This window comes from Pristiophorus japonicus, chromosome 4 (genome assembly GCF_044704955.1).
Source record: "Pristiophorus japonicus isolate sPriJap1 chromosome 4, sPriJap1.hap1, whole genome shotgun sequence".
In the NCBI taxonomy this organism is placed as follows: Eukaryota; Metazoa; Chordata; class Chondrichthyes; family Pristiophoridae; genus Pristiophorus; species Pristiophorus japonicus.
The window spans coordinates 290,936,167-290,959,526 of NC_091980.1; the positions used below are offsets into that span (position 1 = coordinate 290,936,167).

The 23,360-nt window shown below is 47.7% G+C and overlaps 1 protein-coding gene across 1 annotated transcript in view; it reads right to left on the reverse strand.

The window, feature by feature from the left end:
- Positions 1-1,368: 1,368 nt before the first annotated feature.
- LOC139262381 (cation channel sperm-associated auxiliary subunit beta-like) overlaps positions 1,369-23,360 on the reverse strand; it is a 62,652-nt gene continuing 40,660 nt past the window's right edge. The window contains exon 5 of the mRNA XM_070877567.1: positions 1,369-1,449. Coding sequence (XP_070733668.1) covers positions 1,447-1,449 — 3 coding nt within the window. The 3' untranslated portion in view covers positions 1,369-1,446. The remainder of the gene's footprint in view (positions 1,450-23,360) is intronic.

The following is a 23,360-nucleotide window of genomic DNA, read 5'->3' on the forward strand; positions in this document are numbered from 1 at the left end:
GGTAAATAAATCTCAGAAGCCAGATAAGATGCATCCAAGGATACTTAAGGAAATTGCAGGAATTCTGACACAAATCTTCCAGAAATAACTGCATGCTGTTACTCTTATTTTTTTAAAAGATAGCAAAAGTGACCCAAGAAACCACAGACAAGTGAGTTTGATATCAATTAGAATCATAGAATCATAAGCATGGTTACAGCACAGAAGGAGGCCATTCGGCCCATTGAGCCTATTCTGGCTCTCTGCGAGAGTACTTCAGCTAGTCCCACTCCCCCACCCTTTCCCCGTAGCCCAGCAATTTTTTTTCCTTCAGGTACTCATCCAATTTCCTTTTAAAAGCCAGGATTGAAGCTACCCCCACCACCCTTTCAGGCAGTGCATTCCAGATCATAACCACTCACTGCGTAAAAATGTTTTTCCTCATGTCACCTTTGGTTTTTCTGCCAATCACCTTAAATCTGTGTCCTCTGGTTCTCGACCCTTCCACCAATGGGCACAATTTCTCTATATCTACTCTCTAGACCCCTCATGATTTTGAACATCTCTATCAAATCTCCTTTCAACCTTCTCTGCTCTAAGGAGAACAACCCCAGCTTCTCTAATCTATCCACGTAACTGAAGTCCTTCATCCCTGGAACCATTCTTGTAAATCTTTTCTGCAATCTCTCCAAGGCCTTCACATCCTTCCTAAAGTTCGATGACAAGAATTGGACACAATACTCCAGTTGAGGCCCGAACCAATGATTTGTAAAGCTTCATCATAACTTCCTTGTTTTTGTACTCTATGGCTCTATTTATAAAGCCCAGGATCCTGTATGCTTTTTTAACTGCTTTCTCAACCAGCCCTGCTGTTAAGTTCAGAATAACTCCATGAGATTGTGTTGTAAGCTCAAACCATTGTGACCTTGGTCTCTTTAATATAACTCCAAAGTGAGGCAGCAGTGTGGTGGACTGCCTTTTATACCTGCTTGCTCCAGGGTACACAGGTGACCCATAGGTCTCCCACAGGTGTGTCCCCTAGTGGCAAGTCTTACACACAGATGAGGTTCACATACATAACATCACTTCCCCCTAAAGTCTTGAGTACAAGTTATTTACAGGTTGAGGCGATCTGGCAGTCTACGTTCCCTGGTCGATCGCCTGAGTTGAAATCCTGGCATGGGTGAGTTGGCCGGATCATCGCTGCACGGCAGCTCGGCTGGTTTGATCGGACTGTCGGGCAAGGTGGGTTCATCCTCGTGGTTGACAGCGAGGCCAATTGCTGGTTGGGTGTGTGTTGGTGGATCATAGATGGTAGGGTCTTCTTCAAACTGTTCTTGGTAGTCCGTGAATCGCAGTTTGGTCTGATCCAGATGCTTTCTGCACATTTGCCCATTCAACAATTTCGCAACAAACACTCTATTCCCCTCCTTGGCTAAGACTGTGCCAGCAATCCACTTGGGACCGTCACTGTAATTTAGAACAAACAACGGATAATTGACCTCAATGTCACGCGAGGCCGCCACGGGATCATGGTACATGTTATGCCTGTGCTGCCAGGTTTCTACGTGATCATTGAGATCTGGGTGGACTAAGGAGAGCCTGGTTTTGAGTGCTCTCTTCATTAACAATTCTGCAGGGGGAACCCCGGTGAGCGAGTGAAGACGCGTCCGGTAGCTGAGCAGGACCCGAGATAACCGGGTCTGCAAGGAGCCGTCCGTTACGCGTCTCAAGCTTTGCTTGATTGTTTGGACTGCCCACTCCGCTTGGCCATTGGATGCAGGCTTAAATGGGGCAGACCTGACATGCTTGATGTCATTGCGGGTCATGAACTCGTTGAATTCTGAGCTTGTGAAACATGGTCCATTGTCACTGACAAGGACGTCGGGCAAACCATGAGTGGCGAACATGGCCCTGCGGCTTTCAATGGTGGCAGTGGACGTACATGATGATATTATTATACATTCAATCCATTTTAAGAAAGCATCCATTGGTACTAGAAACATCTTCCCTAGAAAGGGAACAATGAATCTATGTGGACTCTGGACCACGATTTGGAGGGCTATGACCACAGGCTCAGAGGAGCCTTCCTGGGTGCATTGCTCAGCTGTGAGCAAGTGTCGCATTGGTGTACGTATGACTCTAATTCGGAGTCAATGCCGGGCCACCAGACGTGCAACCTGGCGATAGCCTTCATCATGACGATGCCTGGGTGGGTACTGTGTAGGTCGTGTATAAACATTTCCCTGCCCATTTTGGGTAAAATCACGCGATTCCCCATAGGAGACAATCTGACTGTAATGACGATTTGTCCTTGCGTCGATGAAAACATAGAAACATAGAAAATACATGCAGGGGTAGGCCATTCGGTCCTTCGAGCCTGCACCACCATTCAATATGATCACGGCTGAACATTTTTGCAACTTCAGTACCCCATTCTTGCTTTCTCTCCATACACATTGATCCCTTTAGCCATAAGGGCCACATCTAACTCCCTTTTGAATATATCTAATGAACTGGCCTCAACAACTTTCTGTGGTAGAGAATTCCACAGGTTCACAATTGTCTGAATGAAGAAGTTTCTCCTCATCTCGGTCCTAAATGGCTTACCCCTTACCCTTAGACCCTGGTTCTGGACTTGCCCAACATCGGGAACATTCTTCCTGCATCTAACCTGTCCAATCCTGTCAGAATTTTATATGTTTCTATGAGATCCCCTAAATTCCAGTAAATATAAGCCTAGTCGATCCAGTCTTTCTTCATATGTCAGTCCTGCCATCCCGGGAATCAAGTCTGGTGAACCTTCGCTCAATAGCAAGAATGTCCTTCCTCAGATTAGGAGACCAAAACTGTACACAATGTTCAAGGTGTGGCCTCACCAAGGCCCTGTACAACTGCAGTAAGACCTCCCTGCTCCTATACTCAAATCCTCTCGCTATGAAGGCTTAATTTCCTCTTGCATTTCCCCAGGAAGCCCCGACCAGCTCCCATTGAGGATGCATCTTTTTACTAATGATAGCAGGGGGTCTTAGCTGATCCAGGTCCTGATCTGGCGAGCCGTGACGGGTGACCCCTTGCTCTCAAAAGCATCCATTACCAGAAGCAAGTCTGCAGGTTGCGCCATTTCCACCCCGGTGGTGGGAAATGGCAGCCGACTGAGGGCGTCAGCGCAGTTCTCAGTGCCTGGTCTGTGGCGGATTACAGTCATATGCAGACAATGTTAGTGCCCATCTTTGGATGCGGGACGAAGCATTGGTGTTGATACCTTTGCTTTCTGAGAGTAGTGAAGTAAGCGGTTTGTGGTCGGTTTCGAGCTCGAACCAGAGACCAAATAGATATTGGTGCATTTTCTTAACCCCGTATACACAAGCCAATGCTTCTTTCTTAACCATACTGTAGGCTTTTTCAGCCTTGGACGATATGCAGTTTGCCTGACACGTTTGCTTGCTGTAACACACAACCGACCCCCGCCTCACATGCTCGTACTAAGTGTTTACATGGGTCATACAATACAAGTAACTTGTTAGTGCATAGCAGGGGTTTCTGGCCTTATTAAAGGCTGTCCCTTGAGATTTACCCCAAACCCAGTCATCACCCTTGTGTAGCAACAAATTCAAGGGTTCCGGCAAAGTGCTCAACCCCAATAGTGTTATGTATTTAACCCCTTGTAACATGTATTACCTTCCTACCAGAGGGCCTACCTGTTAGAGTCACAAGGGATCTCAGCATCCCTTGGGAGCACAGTAGATAAGCAGGCCACCCATGAGTACCTGCACTCTGGAATCTTATTAAAGGAGCTAAGGTCACACTTGCTCATTGTACACAGTACTCAGTTTCATCCTTTACCAATTGGCGACGAGGTAACAAACAAAGCATGAAAATTCAAAGAACAGTTGGTATACTGGAGAAGTTCTCAGAAGGGGACGATTGGGAGGCCTTCGTGGAAAGACTCAACCAATACTTCGTGGCCAATGAGCTGGAAGGGGATGAGAACGCTACCAAACGAAAGGCAATCCTCCTGTCTGTGGGGCAACCTATGGCCTCATGAAGAACCTCCTAGCTCTGGCAAAACCAACAGAGAAATCCTATGAAGAATTGTGTATGCTGGTCCGGGAGCACCTAAATCCTAAGGAAAGCGTTTTGATGGCGAGATATCGGTTCAACACGTGTCAACGATTGGAGGGCCAGAAAGTGGCGAGTTATGTTGCCGAACTAAGGCACCTCGCAGGACATTGTGAGTTTGTGGAATTCCGAGAACAAATGATTAGAGACTTTTTTGTACTGGGCATTGGCCATGAGACAATCCTTCGCAAACTGTTGACTGTAGAAATGCCGAATCTAAGTAAAGCCATAACGATAGCCCAGGCATTTATGTCCACCAGCGACAGCACCAAACAGATTTTGCAGAGTAAAGAAGTTTCGGTCAGTACGGTGCATAAAGTAATGTCGGTTTCGAGCAGAAATATACATGCCGGCTGCTGCTGCCCGACCTCAGATGACCCAGAGTCCGCCATCAATTGTTAATGCGAGGCAGTTAACACCTTGTTGGCGTTGTGGAGGTGTTCATCGGCCCCATCAATGCCGCTTCAAGCACTATGCGTGCAATGGCTGCAGAACAATGGGACACTTCCAGCGAATGTGCAGGCGAGCTGCAAACCCTGCAAACCCTGAAAACCACCACGTTGCAGAGGAAGATCGATCCACTGTGGATCAGGCTGAATTGGAGATTCGTATCGAGGAGGCAGAAGTGTACAAGGTACACACATTCACTACGAAATGGCCACCAATAATGTTGAAAGTTGAACTGAATGGTATTCCAGTATCTATGGAACTGGACAAGTCAGTCCATAATGAGTAAAAAGGCCTTTGACAGGCTGTAGGGCAAAAAGGCACACAGGCCCAAGCTCAGCCCCATTCATACCAAACTAAGGACATACACCAAGGAACTAATCCCTGTAATTAGCAGTGCAGAAGTCAAAGTCTCCTATGACGGAGCAGTTCCCACTGTAGACTGTACCAGGGGATGGCCCCACGTTGTTTGGCAGAAGCTGGCTGGGAAAAGTCCGCTGCAACTGGGACGACATCCGAGCGCTTTTGTCAGTCGACGATGCCTCATGTGCCCAGGTTCTGAGCAAGTTCCCATCATTGTTCGAGCCAGGATTAGAAGTTTCTCGGGGGCGAAAGTGCAGATCCCGGTACGTGACCCATCCACCACAAGGCACGGGCGGTACCGTATATGATGCGCGAGAAAGTGGAAATTGAGCTGGACAGGCTGCAGCGAGAAGGCATCATCATGCCGGTGGAATTCAATGAGTGGGCTAGTCCGATTGTCCCGGTAATTAAAGAGGACGGCACAGTTAGAATTTGTGGGGACTATAAAGTAACGATTAACCGTTTTTCGCTACAGGACCAGTACCCGCTACCCAAGGCAGACGACCTATTCACGACCCTGGCGGGAGGGAAAACATTTACCAAGCTGGACCTGACCTCGGCCTACATGACGCAGGAGCTGGAGGAGTCTTCGAGAGGCCTCCCCCGCATCAACACGCACAAAGGTCTGTTCATCTACAACCGGTGCCCGTTCGGGATTCGGTCGGCCGCGGCATTCCAACGGAACATGGACAGCCTGCTAAAGTCGGTTCCTCGCACCGTGGTTTTCCAGGGCGACATACTGGTTACAGGTTGGGACACCTTTGAGCACTTGAAGAATCTGGAAGAGGTTCTTAGTTGGTTGGATCGCGTGAGGCTCAGGTTGAAATGCTCAAAGTGTGTTTGCCTGGCACAGGAGGTCGAGTTTTTGGGAAGAAGAATTGTGGCAGACGGCATCAGACCCACCGACGTCAAGACGGAGGCCATCAAGAATGCATCGAGACCACAGAACGTGATGGAACTGCGGTCGTTCCTGGGACTCCTTAACTATTTCGGTAATTTCCTACCTGGGTTAAGCACCCTGCTAGAACCCCTACATGCGCTAATGCGCAAGGGAGACGACTGGGTATGGAAGAATTCACAAGAGGCTGCCTTTAAGAAAGCCAGAAATCTGTTGTGTTCAAACAAACTGCTGGTCCTTTACAGCCCTTGTAAAAGATTAGTGCTAGCTTGCGATGCGTCGTCATACGGGGTCGGGTGTGTGTTACAACAGGCTAACGAATCGGGGATCTTGCAACCGGTCGCTTATGCATCCAGGAGTTTGTTCAAGGCCGAAAGGGCCTACAGCATGATTGAAAAAGAGGCTCTGGCGTGCATTTACGGGGTAAAAAAAATGCACCAGTACTTATTTGGCCTCAAGTTTGAGCTGGAAACTGACCACAAGCCACTCATATCACTGTTCTCTGAGAGCAAAGGGATTAATGCTCTGCCCGCATCCAAAGATGGGCGCTCACACTGTCGGCATACAACTGTGTAATCTACCACAGACCGGGCACAGAGAACTGCGCAGATGCTCTCAGTCGGCTGCCATTGCCCACCACCGGGGTGCAATTGGCACAGCCAGTGGACTTGCTCATGATCATGGAGGCATTCGAGAACGAAAAGTCCCCCGTTATGGCCCGCCAGATCAGGGCCTGGACCAGCCAGGATCCTTTACTGTCCTTGGTTAAAAAAAACTGTGTCCTCCATGGTAGCTGGTCCAGTGTCCCAGCGGAGATGCAGGAGGCAATTAAGCCGTTCCACAGGCGCAAAGATGAAATGTCCCTGCAAGCGGACTGTCTGTTGTGGGGCAATCGCGTGATCTTGCCCAAGAAAGGCCAAGATACGTTTATATGTGAACTGCACAGCACCCACCCAGACATTGTAATGATGAAAGCCATAGCCAGATCCCATGTGTGGTGGCCTGGCATCGACTCAGATTTAGAGTCATGCGTGCACCAGTGCTGCACTTGCTCTCAGCTGAGCAATGCACCCAGAGAGGCACCGCTTAATTTATGGTCGTGGCCCTCCAAACCGCGGTCGAGGATCCACGTGGACTATGCAGGCCCATTTCTAGACAAAATGTTTTTGGTTGTTGTGGACGCTTACTCAAAATGGATTGAATGTGCAATAATGTCTGTAAGTACGTCCACGGCCACTATTGAAAGCCTACGAGCCATGTTTGCCACGCACAGCTTGCCTGATGTCCTAGTCAGCGACAATGGGCCGTGCTTCACCAGTGCTGAATTCAAGCAATTCATGACTCGCAATGGGATCAGACACGTCACATCTGCCCCGTTCAAGCTCGCATCCAACGGCCAGGCAGAATGGGCAGTTCAGATCATCAAGCAAAGCTTGAAACGCGTGTCGGAAGGCTCCCTGCAGACCCAGCTATTCCGAGTGCTGCTCAGCTACCGCACCAGACCCCACTCACTCACCGGGACTCCCCCAGCCGAGCTGTTCATGAAAAGGGCGCTTAAAACAAGGCTCTCTCTTGTCCACCCTGATCTCCATGATCACGTGGAGGGCAAGCAGCATCAACAAAATGTGTACCATGATTGCGCAAATTTGTCACGTGATATTGAGATCAATGATCCTGTGTGTGCTCAATTATAGACATGGTCCCAAATGGCTCGCAGGCATGGTCACAGCCAAAGAGAGGAATAGGGCGTTTTAGGTCAAATTGGCCAATGGACAAACGTACAGAAAACATTTGGACCAAATCAAATTGCGGTTCACCAACAGCTATGAACAATCCGAAGAAGGCACCACCAACTTTGACCCTCCTACACACACACAAGTGGCAACTGACATCATGGCCGCTGCTAAACGAATCCAAAAGGGGCATCTGTAGTACACGAACAGTCCTTTGTGCGTGTTGATGCATGTCAACTTCTTTGACATTTCAGCCAGCTCCTGTGTCATGTAAGCGGCGGCTAGGTCTAGCTTGATGAACGACTTTCCCCCTGCTAGTGTTGCGAATAAGTCCTCCACTTTGGGTAGCAGGTACTGGTCCTGTAACGAGACTCGGTTGATCGTCACCTTGTAGTCCCTGCAGATTCTGACCGTCCCATCGCTCTTTAGTACCGGCACGATTGGACTGGCCCACTCGTTGAACTCGATTGGCGATATGATTCCCTCTAGTTTGTCCAGCTCGATTTCGACTTTCTCTCGCAACATATATGAGACTGCTCGGGCCTTGTGATGAACGGGCCGTGCCCCAGGAACAAGATGGATCTGCACTTTGGTGCCTGTGAAATTGCCGATGCCTGGCTCAAATAACTCCGGAAATTTGTTTAGCACCTGGGTGCACGGGGCGTCATCCACCGAGGACAGTGCTTTGATGTCATCCCAGTTCTATCGGATCTTTCCTAGCCAGCTCCTGCCGAACAGCATTGGGTCATCACCTGGTACAATCCATAGTGGTAAATCATGCACCCTTCCGTCGTACGATACTTTCACTGCCGCACTGCAGATAACAGGTATGAGTTTTTTGGTGTAAGTGCGCAGCATAGTGTGAATCGGGCTCAGTTTTGGCCTCTGTGCCTTGTTACTCCACAGTTTCTCACAGTTGACTCGCCCCCGTGTCCAATGCCATGGAGACTGAAATGCCTTTAAGTTTGACTTTTAACATTATCGGAGGGCTTTTGGTGGTGAAGATGTGTACCCCATACATTTCCTCCTCATCCTCCGGTTGAGTTGCCTCTCCTGCTCGATCAGCCTGATCCGCGCTGGATCGGTCGCTCTCTGCTGACTCTGCCACGTGGTGAGTCCGAGGTCACTTGCACATTCGCTGGAGGTGCCCCATTGTTTCACTGCCCTTGCACACAATGTTTGAATCAACATTGATGGGCTCTGTGACTGCGCCCGTTGCGCCAGCATGGTGTTAATGGATTCACATTAGCACTCCCCAGCAGCCTCTGAGTCACCTAGGCCTGGCCTCTGCGGCCATGTGGGTCCTACTATGTACAGTTCTGCCGGCTGAGGGCATTATTTTATGCACAGTACTTGCCGGTGAGCTTCGATTCTATGAAGATATCTGTTTCGTGTTGTCGCTCGTGGATGTGAAGGCCTGGGCTATCGTGATGGCCTTGCTCAGGTCTAAGGGTTCGGCAGACAGTAGTTTGCGGAGGATGGCCTCATGGCCAATACCGAGCACGAAAAAGTCCCGCAACATTTCCCCCAAAGATCCTGCAAATTCGCATGGTCCCGCAAGGCATTTTAGGTCAGCGACAAAGCTCGCCACGTTCTGGCCCTCGGAGCGATGGTGCGTGTAAAAGCGATACCTGGCCATTAAGATGTTTTCCTTCAGCTAGAGGTGATCTCGAGCCAGCGCACACAGCCCTGTGTAAGTCTTGTCCGTTGGTTTGTCTGGGACCAGTAGATCTTTGAGGAGGCCATATACCGACGACCCACATGCGGTGAGGAGAATCGCCCTGTGCTTGGTCTCAGTCTCAACCGTGTCCAGCTCGTTCACCATGAAGTACTGGTCGTGACGCTCAACGAAGGCTTCCCAATCATCACCCTCAACAAATCTCTCAAGAATACCAACTGCAGCCATTTCCGTGTGAAAGTTTGTGATCTGTAATTCGTCGCCAATTGGTAAGTTCAGAATAACTCCATGAGACTGTGTTGTAAGCTCAAACCATTGTGACCTTAGTCTCTTTAATATAACTCCAAAGTGAGGCAGCAGTGTGGTGGACTGCCTTTTATACCTGCTTGCTCCAGGGTACACAGATGACCCATAGGTCTCCCACAGGTGTGCCCCCTAGTGGCAAGTCTTACACACAGGTGAGGATCACATACATAACACCTGCTACCTTCAACGATTTGTGCACAGGTTTCTCTCTTTCTGCCCTCCCTTTAGAATTGTACCCTTTAGTTTATATTGCCTATCCTCGTTCTTCCTACCAAGATGTATCGCTTTGCACTTTTCTGTGATAAATTTCATCTGCCACGTGTCCGCCCATTCCACCAGCCTGTCTATGTCCTCTTGAAGTATATCACTATCCTCCTCACTGTTCACTATACTTCCAAGTTTTGTGTCATCTGCAAATTTTGAAATTGTGCCCTGTACACTCAAGTCTAAGTCATTAATATATATCAAGAAAGGCAGTGTATACCTTCCTCCAGTCCAAAAAACACCCGTTCAACCACTCCTCTCTGTTTCCTATCATGTAGCCCATTTCGTATCCATGCTACCACTGGCCCTTTTATTCCATGGGTAAAGTTATGGAAATCCTTATTGAAGATAATAACTTGGAGCATCTGGATAGAAATAATATCAAAAATTGACTAGGCTGGGCCTATATTCCCGAGAGCTTAGAAGAATGAAAGGTGATCTAATTGAAATGTATTAAATTCTTTGAGGGCTTGACAGGGTAGATGCTGGGAGGATGTTTCCCCTGGCTGGAGAGTCTAGAACTAGGGGTCATAGTCTCACGATAAGGGATTGGCTATTTAGGATTGAGAAGAGGGGAAATTTCTTCACTCAGAGCATTGTGAATCTTTGTAATTCTCTACCGCAGAGGGCTATGCATACTCAGTCGATGAGTATATTCAAGACTGAGATTGATAGATTTTTGGGCACTTAGGGAATCAAGAGATATGGAGATAGGGCGGGAAAGTGGAGCTGATGTAGAAGTTCAGCCATGATCTAATTGAATGGCGGAGCAAGCTTGATCGGCCTTATGGCCCACTCCTGCTCCTATTTGTTATGTTCTTATAAATGATAGCCAATATGGGTTCATGAATGGCAGGTCTTGTCAATCTAATTCACAAATTTTCTTTGAGGGTGTGACAAAGGAAGCTATTATGTGTAAGACAGTGGATGTGGTGTATTTGCATTTTAGTAAGGCCTTTGATACAGTTCCTCTGAAAAGGCTGGTATTGATAATAAAGAAAGCGGGAATTAATGGTAATATTTTACAATAGATACATAATTGGTTGGCTGATAAAACCCAGAGGGTGGTGGTACAGGGATTATCAGCCTGAGGGCATATTAGCAGTAGGGTATGTTTTAGGACCTATTTTGTTTGATATCTTCATCAATGATCAGGAGCTAGGCATTACAGTGGCTACATTTACAGATTATATCAAATCAGAGATACAAAGCTAACGAAAGTGGTAGATTGCAAAGCTGAACAGGATATGCTACAGGTAAATTAGAATTTACTTCGTAATTGGACAGACAGCTGACTGATGAAATTAAATATAGAACAAAGGCCGGCATTTTCCCTTCTGAGTAGGGTCAGGTGCGTGTGGGCCGTGTAGCTGGTTGGTACCGCGATGTTTTGATCAGCCTGCTCTTCAGAGCGACTTTAGCGTAATGGCCCCTATTAAAGCAGGCATGCGCATTTTCCCTCCCTATTAAAGGGTGCGGGTCTGATGACGTCAACTTATTTCCAGTGCCCATATTTATAGCAGCCTAGGACACAACTCATTTCAAGGTTGGTAAAGGAGTGTGAAAGGAGCATTGGAAAGGTTGGAGTTATTGTTGAAAGTGAGAACTATGAATTTCCTCACTCGGAGAACATGGTTTAATGAAAGGAAAATCATGCTTGACAAATTTGCTGGAATTCTTTGAGGATGTAACAAGCAGGGTGGATAAGGGGGAACCAGTGGATGTGGTGTATTTGTATTTCTAGAAGGCATTCGATAAGGTGCCACATAAAAGGTTACTGCACAAGATAAAAGTTCAAGAGGTTGGGGGTAATATATTAGCATGGATAGAGGATTGGCTAACTAACAGAAAACAGAGTCGGGATAAATGGATCATTTTCCGGTTGGCAAACAGTAACTAGTTGGACCGCAGGGATCGGTGCTGGGGCCTCAACTATTTACAATATGTATTGATGACTTGGATGAAGGGACCGAGTGTATTGGAGCCAAGTTTTCTGATGATACAAAGATGGGTGGGAGAGCAAATTGTGAGGAGGACATAATAAATCTGCAAAGGGATATAGACAGGCTAAGTGAGTGGACAAAAATTTGGCAGGTGGAGTATAATGTGGGAAAATGTGAGATTATCCACTTTGGCAGAAAAAATAAAAAAGCAAATTATAACTTAAATGGAAAAAATTGCAAAGTACTGCAGTACAGAGGGACCTGGGGGAAACTTGTGCATGAAACACAAAAAGTTAGTGTGCAGGTACAGCAAGTAATCAGGAATGCAAATGGAATGTTGGCCTTTATTGTAAGGGGATGGAGTATAAAAGCAGAGAAGTCTTGCTACAGCTGTACAGGGTTTTGGTAAGGCGTGCAGTTTTGGTCTCCGTATTTAAGGAAGGATATACTTGCATTGGAGGTTATTCAGAGAAGGTTCACTAGGTTGATTCCAGAGATGAGGGGGTTGACTTATGAAGATAGGTTCAGTGGGTTGGGCCTATACTCATTGGAGTTCAGAGGTGATCTTATCGAAACATATAAGATAATGTGGGGGCTCAACAAGGTGGATGCAGAGAGGATATTTCCACTCATAGGGGAAACTAAAACTAGAGGACATAGATTCAGAATAAGGGGCCACCCATTTAAAACTGAGATGAGGAGGAATTTCTTCTTTCAGAGGGTTATAATTTTGTGGAATTCTCTGCCCCAAAGAGCTGTGGAAGCTGGGTCATTGAATATATTTAAGGCAGAGATAGACAAATTTTTGAGCGATAAGGAAATAAAGGTTAATGGGGAGCAGGCAGGGAAGTGGAGCTGAATCCATGATCAGATCAGCCATGATATTAAATGATGGAGCAGGCTCAGAGGGGCCAAATGGCCTACTATTTCTTATATTCTTATGTATGCCTTGCTGTGTATTCTGGTCAAGGCAGGGTGTTGAGCATTCTTTCAGAAAGTATTTAAACTAAGTCAGAAAGTATTTAAACTAAGTCAGAACAGGAATAGCGCAGTTCAGTTAGTGATAACTACATAGATGCTAAGCATGAAGATGAACCAGGTAGGAAGCAAAATAGAATTAATAATTTTAAGAAATTAGATGGGAGACTTTTAAAATGCTTTTATGTAAATGCAAGGAGTGTTAGAAGCAAATTGTTAGAATTGCAATCCCATGCTGTGGTGGAGAATTTAGAATGGAGAATTTTAGCGAACGTCTCTTGACTCTCCGATTCACCCTATCCCAGAACCAGTGTGCCACAGTAATCAGCTCATATGCCTCAACACTCGACGCAACAGATGGGGCCAAAGAGGGATTTTACTCCAGCCTTGAACAATCCCTGTACCGTGTCCCTACAGATGACACAGTGATCCTCCTCAGCGACTTCAACGCCAGAGTCGGTAAGGACAGACCTCTGGGGAGGTGTGATCGGCAGAAAGGGGTTAGGGAAAACCAACTCCAGCGGTACCCTGCTCCTGACAAAATGCCTGGAACATGACCTTGTCATCACCAACACCTTGTTCCGCCAGAGGGACAAGTACAAGGCGTCGTGGCAACACCCCCGCTCCATGCATTGGCACCTGCTCAACTACGTCATAGCTCGAGCAAGGGATCACAAGGATGTGCGCATCACCCGTGCCATGACAGGAGATGGACCACTGCCTAATATGCTCCATCAACAACATCAATATAGCCCCAAAGCAATGATGGCAATAGAAGCAGTACCAAAGAAAAATCAACGCCGGGCACTCAAAGACCCAGCTAAGAGAGCCCTATACAGCCAGCGCCTCACTACTAACCTGGCGACCCTTGATGACCCCAATTCGCAGAGTGCCCATGGTGCTTGGTCTGCCCTCCAGGCCACCATAACCAGTGCCTGCAAAGAGACACTCGGTCACTCAACCAGGAAACACCAGGACTGGTTTGATGAGAATGACCAGGAGATCCAAGAGCTAATAAATTGCAAGCACAGAATATTTCTGAACCTAAAACAACAATCCAACTCGGGAGCAGCAAAGCAGCTTTACAGACGGCTTAAGGCCAAGGTCCAACAAAAAACCCATGACCTAAAGAATAGATAGTGGGTGGAGAAAGCACAGGAGATTCAGCAGCTGGCCGACAGCCATGATGTGCAAGGATTCTTCAGCGCAGTCAAGACCACCTACGAGGGACTGCCTATGATGATGGAGAATTTAGATGCATTGTGTATTTCTGTGACATGGCTAGATGACAATGATGGCACAGAAATTCACCTAAATGGCTACAAGTGTTCCAGAAAGGATAGGCCAAAGGGAAGGTGGAGTTGCTATTTTTATCAGTGAGAATCTAACAGCTAAAAGGTGACGTGATATTGCCCCATCAGGTTCAGCTGAAGCTATCTGGGTTCAAGTGGTCCAAGCACACGGGCAGGAATTATTGTTAATTGTTATAGGCCCCCAGGTCAGACACTTGAACGTGATGAATTATTATGGAAACAGATCACTGATGTTTTTAATATAAAATTCCACCTTTGTTTGGTGGGCGATTTTAATTTTCCTCGCATTCAGTGGCACGATGGTTTACCTGCTGTTGTGGTGGGAAGTGCAGCTGAAAAATTTATTGAAAATATACAAGATTGTTTCCTGACTCAACATGTTAATGAGGTAAATCATATATTGGATCTGGTGTTTAGTAGTGAGCCTGACCTCGTATCAGGCCTCCAGATGGGGGAACATCTGGGCATCAGTGATCACATTATACGGTTCCAATTGGCGAGTAGAACTAAAGGTACTGAGAACCTGCAACTCATACCCGAATTCAGAAGGGCAAACTTCTCCAAAATGGTAAATTATTTGGAACAGGTAAATTGGCTAATCCTCCTCGGTGGTGATGCGATCGATGTCGAACATAAATGGAAAATTTTTAAGAATAAGATAAAAAATGTGGTAAACAAACATGTACCCAAAATCAAAAGAAGGAAATGTGGTAAGAAAAAGCCAAGGTGGCTGACTGGGTATATACAAAGACAAATAAGATGTAAACAGAAATGTTTCTATAAATTAAATAAATTTAACACACAGATAAATAGGGTTGAATACAAAGAATTAAATAAAACTAAGACTGCTATTAAATCAGCAAAAAAACTAATGGAAAAATGGATTGTAGACAACTATGGCAGTAATGGGAAGAGCTTTTTTAGTTATATGAAGAGTCAGAGAACAATCAAAGACTGTATTGGGCCACTGAAGGGTGTTCAAGGACAGATTACAAATGACTCACTGAGTATGGCGGAAATATTAAATGAGTACTTTGCATCTGTATTCACCTTTGAAGATTATGCTCAAATATTAGAATTTAATACTAGTTTTACTACTAGTAACATGAAAATAGATAAGCATATTATTTTAGAAAGAATTAAGAACTCAAAAATAGATAGAGCAGCAGGGCCGGATGATATCCACCCAAGAGTCCTCCAGGAAATAGGATATGTGCTGTGCGAGCCCCTGGCTGTATTTTTAATAGCTCACTGCACTCTGGAATGGTTCCTACAGATTGGAAGGCGGCTAATGTAGTCCCCATTTTTAAAAAAGGTTACAAGGCAGACCCGAGTAACTATAGGCCCATCTGTTTTATATCAGTAATAGGTAAGATGCTTGAAAGAATCATAAGGGATGCAATATGTGAATATTTGGATAGGGAGGGACATATTCAGGACACCCAACATGGCTTCATAAAAAAAAGAGATCATGTCTCACAAATCTAATAGTATTTTTTGAAGAAGTTACAAAGTTGGTGGATGAGGGAAGCCCAGTAGACATTGTCTACTTAGATTTCCAAAAAGCTTTTGACAATGTACCGCACAAGAAACTTCTCTATAAGATCGGAGCCTCTGGTATTAGTGGAGATATATTGAGCTGGATATAGAACTGGCTGCAGGACACAGGCAAAGAGTAGTTATAGATGGATTTGGATCTGTTTGGAGACCGGTCACCAGTGGTGTTGGGACCATTGCTTTTTAATATTTGTATTAATGATCTGGATTCAGGGGTTGGTGACACAATTTGAAAATTTGCAAAGGATACGAAGATCTGTGCGAATGCTAGAACTGTGGAAGAAGCTCGCCTGATTCAGGTAGATCTTAATGTGTTGGAAGACTGGGCTTATGATTGGAAATGTATAACTTAGATAAGTGCAGTGTTATGCATGTGGGAAGGACAAATGCTCAACATTCATACGCCCTCCAGGGAAAGGCATTAAAGATGGTGGAGGTAGAAAGAGATTTGGGCATTCTAATGCATACATCCTTAAAAGGTACATGAGCAATGCCATGCAGCGATAGCTAGAGCAAATAGGGTGTTGAGGTGAATCCATATCACAATTGAGTATAAGACAAGGCGTACTGTTTTATCCTTGTTACAAGACCTTAGTCAGGCCACATATGGAATACTGTGTTCAGTTTTGGTCTCATCACATGGTGGGTGATATTGAGGCTCTGGAAAGGGTGCAGAAAAGGGCCACTAGACTAATTCCAAGTCTAAAGCATCTTACTTATCAAGATACGTTAAAAGAGTTGGGACTCTTTTCCTTAGAACAGCATAGACTTAAGGGGGATATGATTGAGGTTTATAAGATAATGAAGGGAATAGACAGTGGTCCAGCTGACTGTTTAGGCAGGACCAGGGGGCACAAATTTAAGTTATATAAGGTTGGATCTAGGTTTGATGTCAGGAGATGGTTCTTTTCACAGAGAATAGTAGACCTCCGGAACTAGCTGCCCTCTCATGTGGTGCATGCAAACTCACTGAATTCCTTCAAGCAAAAGCTGAATTTGTTTCTGGCTGCGGCAGATATTAACTCTTACAGAAGGTAGGTACTGCAAGGAATTTAATGGCCAGAGTGATCTCCTGGACTAGTTTCGATCGCCTAGATGGGTCGGAGAGGAACTTCCCAAAATTTTTTTTCCAAATTGGCCTGGGTTGTTTATCTGTTTTTTTGCCTCTCCCAGGGAGATCACAAGGTTTCTGGTGGAGTGGGATATAAAAGTTGTGATACACAAGGTATCGCAATTGTGTGGGACAGGCTCAATTAACTAGATAGTCGTTACCTGTCCGTCATTGTTTGTATGTTCTTAGATCAAATAGGAAGGTCCTCTTCCCAGCAGATGGATGCAGGAGACCTCCCTAAGAGAACAGAAGGGCCTGGCTGGAAATAGCAGAGGAGGTCAGTAGCAGGGAGGTCGTGAGGAGGACCTGTATCCAGCGCAGGAAGCGATTCCATGATCTGATGTCAGGAAAGGTGAGTGCAATACCACACTCACCTTCATCCTGATGTGCTTGTCACACTATTAATTCATCTCTTTACTCTTCCACAGATCCATCAACTGCTCCCCCCACCCCACTGTCCAGTAGGAGGAAGAAGATTCCTCAGAATAACCTCCAGCCTCTGAGGGTGCAGCGTCAGCAGCCCCCCGGCAGCAGTGCAGATATGCCCACCTCAGTGGGTCCTTTGTGCCACCTAGTGTCTCAAAATTCACAGGTGAGCAAGAGCAGGAGGTGTGGACAGGGACAGAAGTAGAGACTCCTAGCCAGAGGGCGCAGGACACTCCAAGCTCTGCTGAGCTGCATCCAGATGCTGCGCCTCGCGGGCCATCAAGAAAGAGGGTGATCTTGGATGAGCAGCAACAAATATATGTGGCTCGTCATCTTTTGCAATCGCGATGTCTGCAAATGTTCTGAGAATGGAGGAGTCCATCTCCAACATGAACACCACCATGTCGCAGGCAATGGCGCCAATGTGCTCTTTCCTGGAAAAGATGGCCACCTGCATGAAGCAGAAAATGCGTCAGTACATGAGCACATGAGCAGACGGCAGGTGCTCATACACCTCCTCTCAAGGAGGGATGTAAACATAGACTTGGACTTTCATCGCCCACTGCTGAGTAGCAAGGTATTCTCCAGCTCCTTGCTAGCAGGGAAGTGCGAGTTTCCCATGAGAGGGCTGATGGTGAGAGCGGATATAGAAGTGGGGCTCTTCTCAAGGCTTCTCTCCTGTTGCTTCCCCCTCAGTCAGAGCCCCAGTCAGAGCTTCCTCGAATCCCAATGGCCAAGTCTGCCACTGCACAGTCACAGGAGGACCAGACTTTGGCGGGGCCATCACAGGCTCCAAAGCACAGAGGTCGTCGGTCAAACTGTCTGACGAGTCGCTGCAGGAAAGTGAGCACCCTGCAACTACCTCTGCTGAAGCCACAGGGGTTGCATTTCTTAGAAGCACTTGAAAGAGAAAAATGGCTCAAAAGTAGATGCACAAGGGTATGCATATGAGTATATCAAAGAATATTAGCTGCTGGTACCATCTGCACCTCATGTTCCTCCTCCTCCGAGTAGTAGTCTTCCTTCTCCTACTCCTCCTCCTCTGAAGAGGCTGTGTGCTGTGCACCTTGCTCCTGCTACAGCTCCAATCCTCACTGCTGTGCTATGTTGTGCAGTGCACAGAAGACGGCAATGATTCTGGAGATCCTGGCTGGTGCATACTGAAGGGCTCCTCCAGATCTGTGGACATGTGGCTCTCACTGTAGTGCTCCTCAGCCACAGTACTTGGCCTCCTCCAGGGTGTCCTCAGCCACTTCTTCAATAGATAGCCATTGTCTCCAAGCAGCCAGCCGGTAAGTCTGTTTCAAGGTTTGAAGAGCTGAGGGAGGGTGGACTGGCACAGCACGAAAGAGTCATGGCAGCTGCCAGAGAATCTGGTGCACAAATGAATAATCAGCTTTTTGCGGTTGCAGACGAACTGCACATTGAGGAAGTGGAAGCCCTTGCAGTTCATAAACACTTCTGGGTGATGATGAGGTGCCTTCATGACCACATATGTGCAATTGATAACGCCCTGCACCTTTGGGAAGTCAGCCAGTGCTGCAAAGCCGAGCACAAGCTCAGTAACACTGGCTTCATCAGTAGCAAAGTTGATATAATTGGCTGACTTGTGAAACGTGGCATCGGTCATCTGGGTGATGCATCTGTGGGCGGCCGGCTGAGAAATCCTGTAAATGTCTGCTGGAGATCCCTGGAAGGAGCCAGAGGCGAAGAGGTTAAGAGTGGTGGTGACTTTGGCAGCCACTGTTCAGACATATCCACCAGAACCTCTGGGCAGCAGGTCTTGTTCCAGCAAGCAACAAATGTTTGCAATGATCTGGCATGATAGCCTGAGTCTCCTGAAGCACTGCTGCTCATTCATGTTAAGGAAGCTCATCCTTTACCTGTACACTCTTGTGTTGGGGGTATCGCCTCTGGCACGGTGCACCCCTGTGGTGCCGGCCTCTCTCCTGTGGAGCATCAGGTCATTAAGGAGAAGGCTGCTGTTGTGGTTGCTTTGCTGCTACTGGTGTGGCTGTTGATGGGGTTCATCTTAGTCCGATCTGAGGACCAAAGTGGGACAGTATAAGCAGCATCCATGCTGACGTAGTAGATGGCAGGTAAATTGGAGATCAGAAGGCCAATCCCTCAATGTTGTGACAGTGAGTAGCAATGTGGTGAGAGTGACTTCCGAGGTTTCAAAAATGACCTGCAAACTACTGACAGCTAAATCTGTGGACAAAATGGAGTGAGCTAGAGCTTTTCCATGAGGCAAGTTGTAAAGTCCTTACTCAACTGCATGAAACCACAAGAGGCACATTCTAGGGACAAGGTCACTCTGTGACCTCAACTCTTTATTTACAGCACTTCACAAGTGATGACCCTGCGTGGGACCTCCCTTTATATACCTGGGAGATCAGGTAAGGAGTGTCTCCCACAAGTTCACCCCTTGTGGTCAAGGTGTGCATCTAGGTTGAGTGTATACAGTAATACAGTGGTGTTACATTGTGGTTACATACATGACATCACCCCGCCCCCTGCCCCGCCCCCCCCAGAGTCTTGTGGAGATCATAGGTTTAGTCTTTCAGATGGTCTACGCTCCCTCGTGAAGCGCCGCAGTTGGGGCTCTGGTTGTTGGACACTGACGTGAGTGTCTGTCACCTGTGGTGACTCCGGCCTGTCCGGGCTGACCGCAGGGACTGTGCATTCTTCTGATTGCTCTTGTTGCTCGTTCACTGGCGGTGGTGTGAGCTCCATCTCATGGTCTTCTTCAGGTTCCTCAGTGTCGATGCTGAACCTTTTTTTACTTGGTCCAGATGCTTACGGCATATCTGACCATTGTTGAATTTTACCACAAGGACCCTATTCCCTTCTTTGTCAATTTCAGTACCCTCAAGCCATTTGGGCCCCATGGCCTGATTGAGGACGAATACAGGATCATTTATTTCTATACATCTCCCCCTCGAATTGCGGTCATGGTATTCGTTTTGTGATTTGCGCTTGCCCTCAACTATGTCGGTTAGGACTGGGTGAATGAGGGACAACCGGGTTTTGAGTGACCGTTTCATTAGTAGCTCTGCGGGCGGGACTCCCGTGAGTGAGTGCAGTCGGGATCTATAGGCCAGCAGGAGGCGCGATAGGCGGCATTGCAGGGAGGGTCCTTGAATCCTGAGCATACCTTGCTTAATGATTTGGACCGCACGTTCCGCCTGGCCATTGGAGGCCGGCTTGAACGGCGCAGTCCTGACGTGGTTGATGCCATTGCCCGACATAAACTCCCGGAATTCGTAGCTTGTGAAACATGGGCCATTATCACGAACCAGCATGTCCGGCAAGCCATGGGTTGCAAAGACTGCACGTAGGCTTTCCACAGTGGTGGATGATGTGCATGAATTCAGAATGATGCATTCAATCCATTTCGAGTACGCATCTACCACAATAAGGAATATCTTTCCCATGAACGGGCCCGTGTAGTCAACATGAATGTATGACCATGGCCTGGTGGGCCAGGCCCACGGGGTGAGCGGGGCCTCCCTGGGGGCATTACCCAGCTGGGCACACAACGTGCATCTGCGAACATAGTGTTCCAGGTCTGAATCAATTCCAGGCCACCAAACATGTGACCGGGCAATGGCCTTCATCAGCACAATGCCTGGGTGCTCGCTGTGGAGTTCCCTGATGAATGTCTCCCTGCCCTTCTGGGGCATAACTACCCGGCTGCCACATAGTAGGCAGTCGGCTTGGATGGAGAGCTCATCCATCCGTCTGTGGAACGGTCTGACCTCCTCAGGGCATGCTGCGTGTGCGGGCGCCCAATCCCCTGTCAGGACACATTTCTTAATCAGGGTTAGGAGGGGATCTCTGTCCAGATTTTGATCTGGCGGGCTGTGATGGGGGAGCCTGTGCTGTCAAAGGCATCGACAGCCATGACCATCTCGCCGCTGCCCCCTCAGTGGTGGCCAGTGGAAGCCTGCTGAGCGCGTCAGCACAATTTTCAGTGCCGGGCCGGTGCCGGATGGAGTAGTCATAAGCAGCCAGCGTGAGAGCCCATCGCGGTTGGCATTGACAGCCTTGATGTCTGACAACAGGGATGTTAATGGCTTGTGGTCCGTCTCTAATTCGAACTTCCTACCAAAGAGGTACTGATGCATTTTTTTTACACCATAGACAGATGCAAGCGCTTCTTACTCGACCATCCCATATCCCTGTTCAGCTTGAGAGAGCGACCTAGAGGCATAAGCCACAGGTTGTAGTTGACCCTCAGCATTGCCCTGCTGCAACACGCACCCAACCCCATAGGACGATGCATCACATTTCAGAACCAATTTTTTACAGGGGTCGTACAGGATCAACAACTTGTTTGAACAAAGTAGGTTTCACGCCCGATCAAAAGCCCGTTCCTGACAGTCCCCCCAAAACCAATCACAACCCTTACGCAGGAGCATGTGTAGCAGCTCCAACAACGTGCTCAAGTTCGGCAGAAAGTTTCCAAAATAGTTCAACAGTCCCAGAAATGAACGCAACTCCGATGTGTTGCAGGGCCTGGGTGCTCGTCGAATCGCCTCTGTTTTGGATTCGGTGGGCTGAATCCCATCTGCAGCAACCCTCCTGTCCAGAAACTCAACCTCAGGGGCTAAAAACACACATTTAGACTTCTTGAGTCGCAGGCCTACCCGGTCCAGTCGGCGTAGCACCTCCTCCAGGTAGTGGAGGTGTTCCTCGGTGTCTCGACCCGTGATGAGGATGTCGTCCTGGAATACGATCATTCCAGGAATGGATTTAAGCAGGCTTTCCATGTTTCTTTGAAAGATCGCGGCCGCTGATCGAATGCCAAACGGGCACCTGTTATAAACGAACAGTCCCTTGTGCGTGGTGATGGTGGTCAGTAGTTTGGATTCATCGGCCAGTACCTGGGTCATATAGGCTGAGATGAGGTCCAACTTGGTGAAAAGCTTGCCGCCCTGCCAGCGTGGCGAAAAGGTCCTCCGCTCTCGGGAGCAGGTATTGATCTTGCAGGCTCACCCAATTTATGGTGGCCTTGTAGTCGCCACACATCCTGACAGAGCCATTCGCTTTTAGTAGGGGAACGATGGAGCTCGCCCAGTCGCTGAATTCAACAGATGAGATGATGCCCTCTCTCAACAGCTGGTCCAATTCGCTCTCGATCTTTTCCCACATCACATACGGCACCGCTCTGGCTTTGTGGTGCACTGGCCTGGCATCCGGGGTGATGTGTGTATTACGACTTTGGTGCCTTTGAAAGTCCCGACGCCAGGTTGGAATAGTGAATCGAATTGTTGTAGGATTTGTGAGCACGAACTTCGCTCCACAGATGACACTGCGTGAACATCCTCCCATTTCCAGTTCATCTCGGCTAACCAGCTCCTCCCCAGCAGTGCGGGACCATTACCCGGGACAATCCAAAGCGGCAACCGATTCACTAACCCGTTGTGTGTGACTGCCAACATTGCACTGCCTAGCACCGGAATGATTTCTTTAGTGTAAGTCCGTAATTGTGTCTCAATACGTTCTAATTTGGGTCTACTGGCTTTAAGTGGCCATAGCTTCTCAAATTGCTGAACGCCCATGAGTGACTGGTCCCAGTGTCCAGCTCCATGCGTACTGGGATACCGTTTAATAAAACCCTCATCATCATTGGTGGCGTTTTGGTGTATGAACTGTTCGCCGCATGGACCGGCTGAACCTCGGCGTCCATCGATTTGCCCCAAAAGTCATCCTGCCTCAAAGGACCCTCTTCTGGTCCACCCGCCTCATATATTAGTCTGGTTGCAGGCTTCCTGCACAATCAAGCTAAATGGCCACTAAGATTGCAGTTTCTGCAGACAAACTGTTGAAATCTGCAAGATCTGACTGAGTATTTTCCCCCACACCTCCAGCATGAGTTAAAGTTTCCATTGTTGGGGACAAAGGGACTATGGCCAGGCATTCCGTGCTGACTGTCCCTTTGACTGCTCTTAAGTACCCTATTAGTGGGTGTCAATGGCCCCATCCCGGGCCGCATTGTCCGCTGTGATGGCGTAAATGTCCGTTCAGCCTGCCATTGTCTCTGTTGGAGTCCTACTCTGGGGTCTATTGCTGCCTGGGGAATGTCGGACTGCCCCTGCCAGCCTGCGGGGCTCTGAGTCGCATTGATGATGTTGACTCCCTGACCCATCGCCACGTTAGAGGCAGAATTGCGCATGTATATTATTTTCGTCTCTTCCTCCTCCGCCATGAAAGTTTGAGCTAACAACGCCGTCACT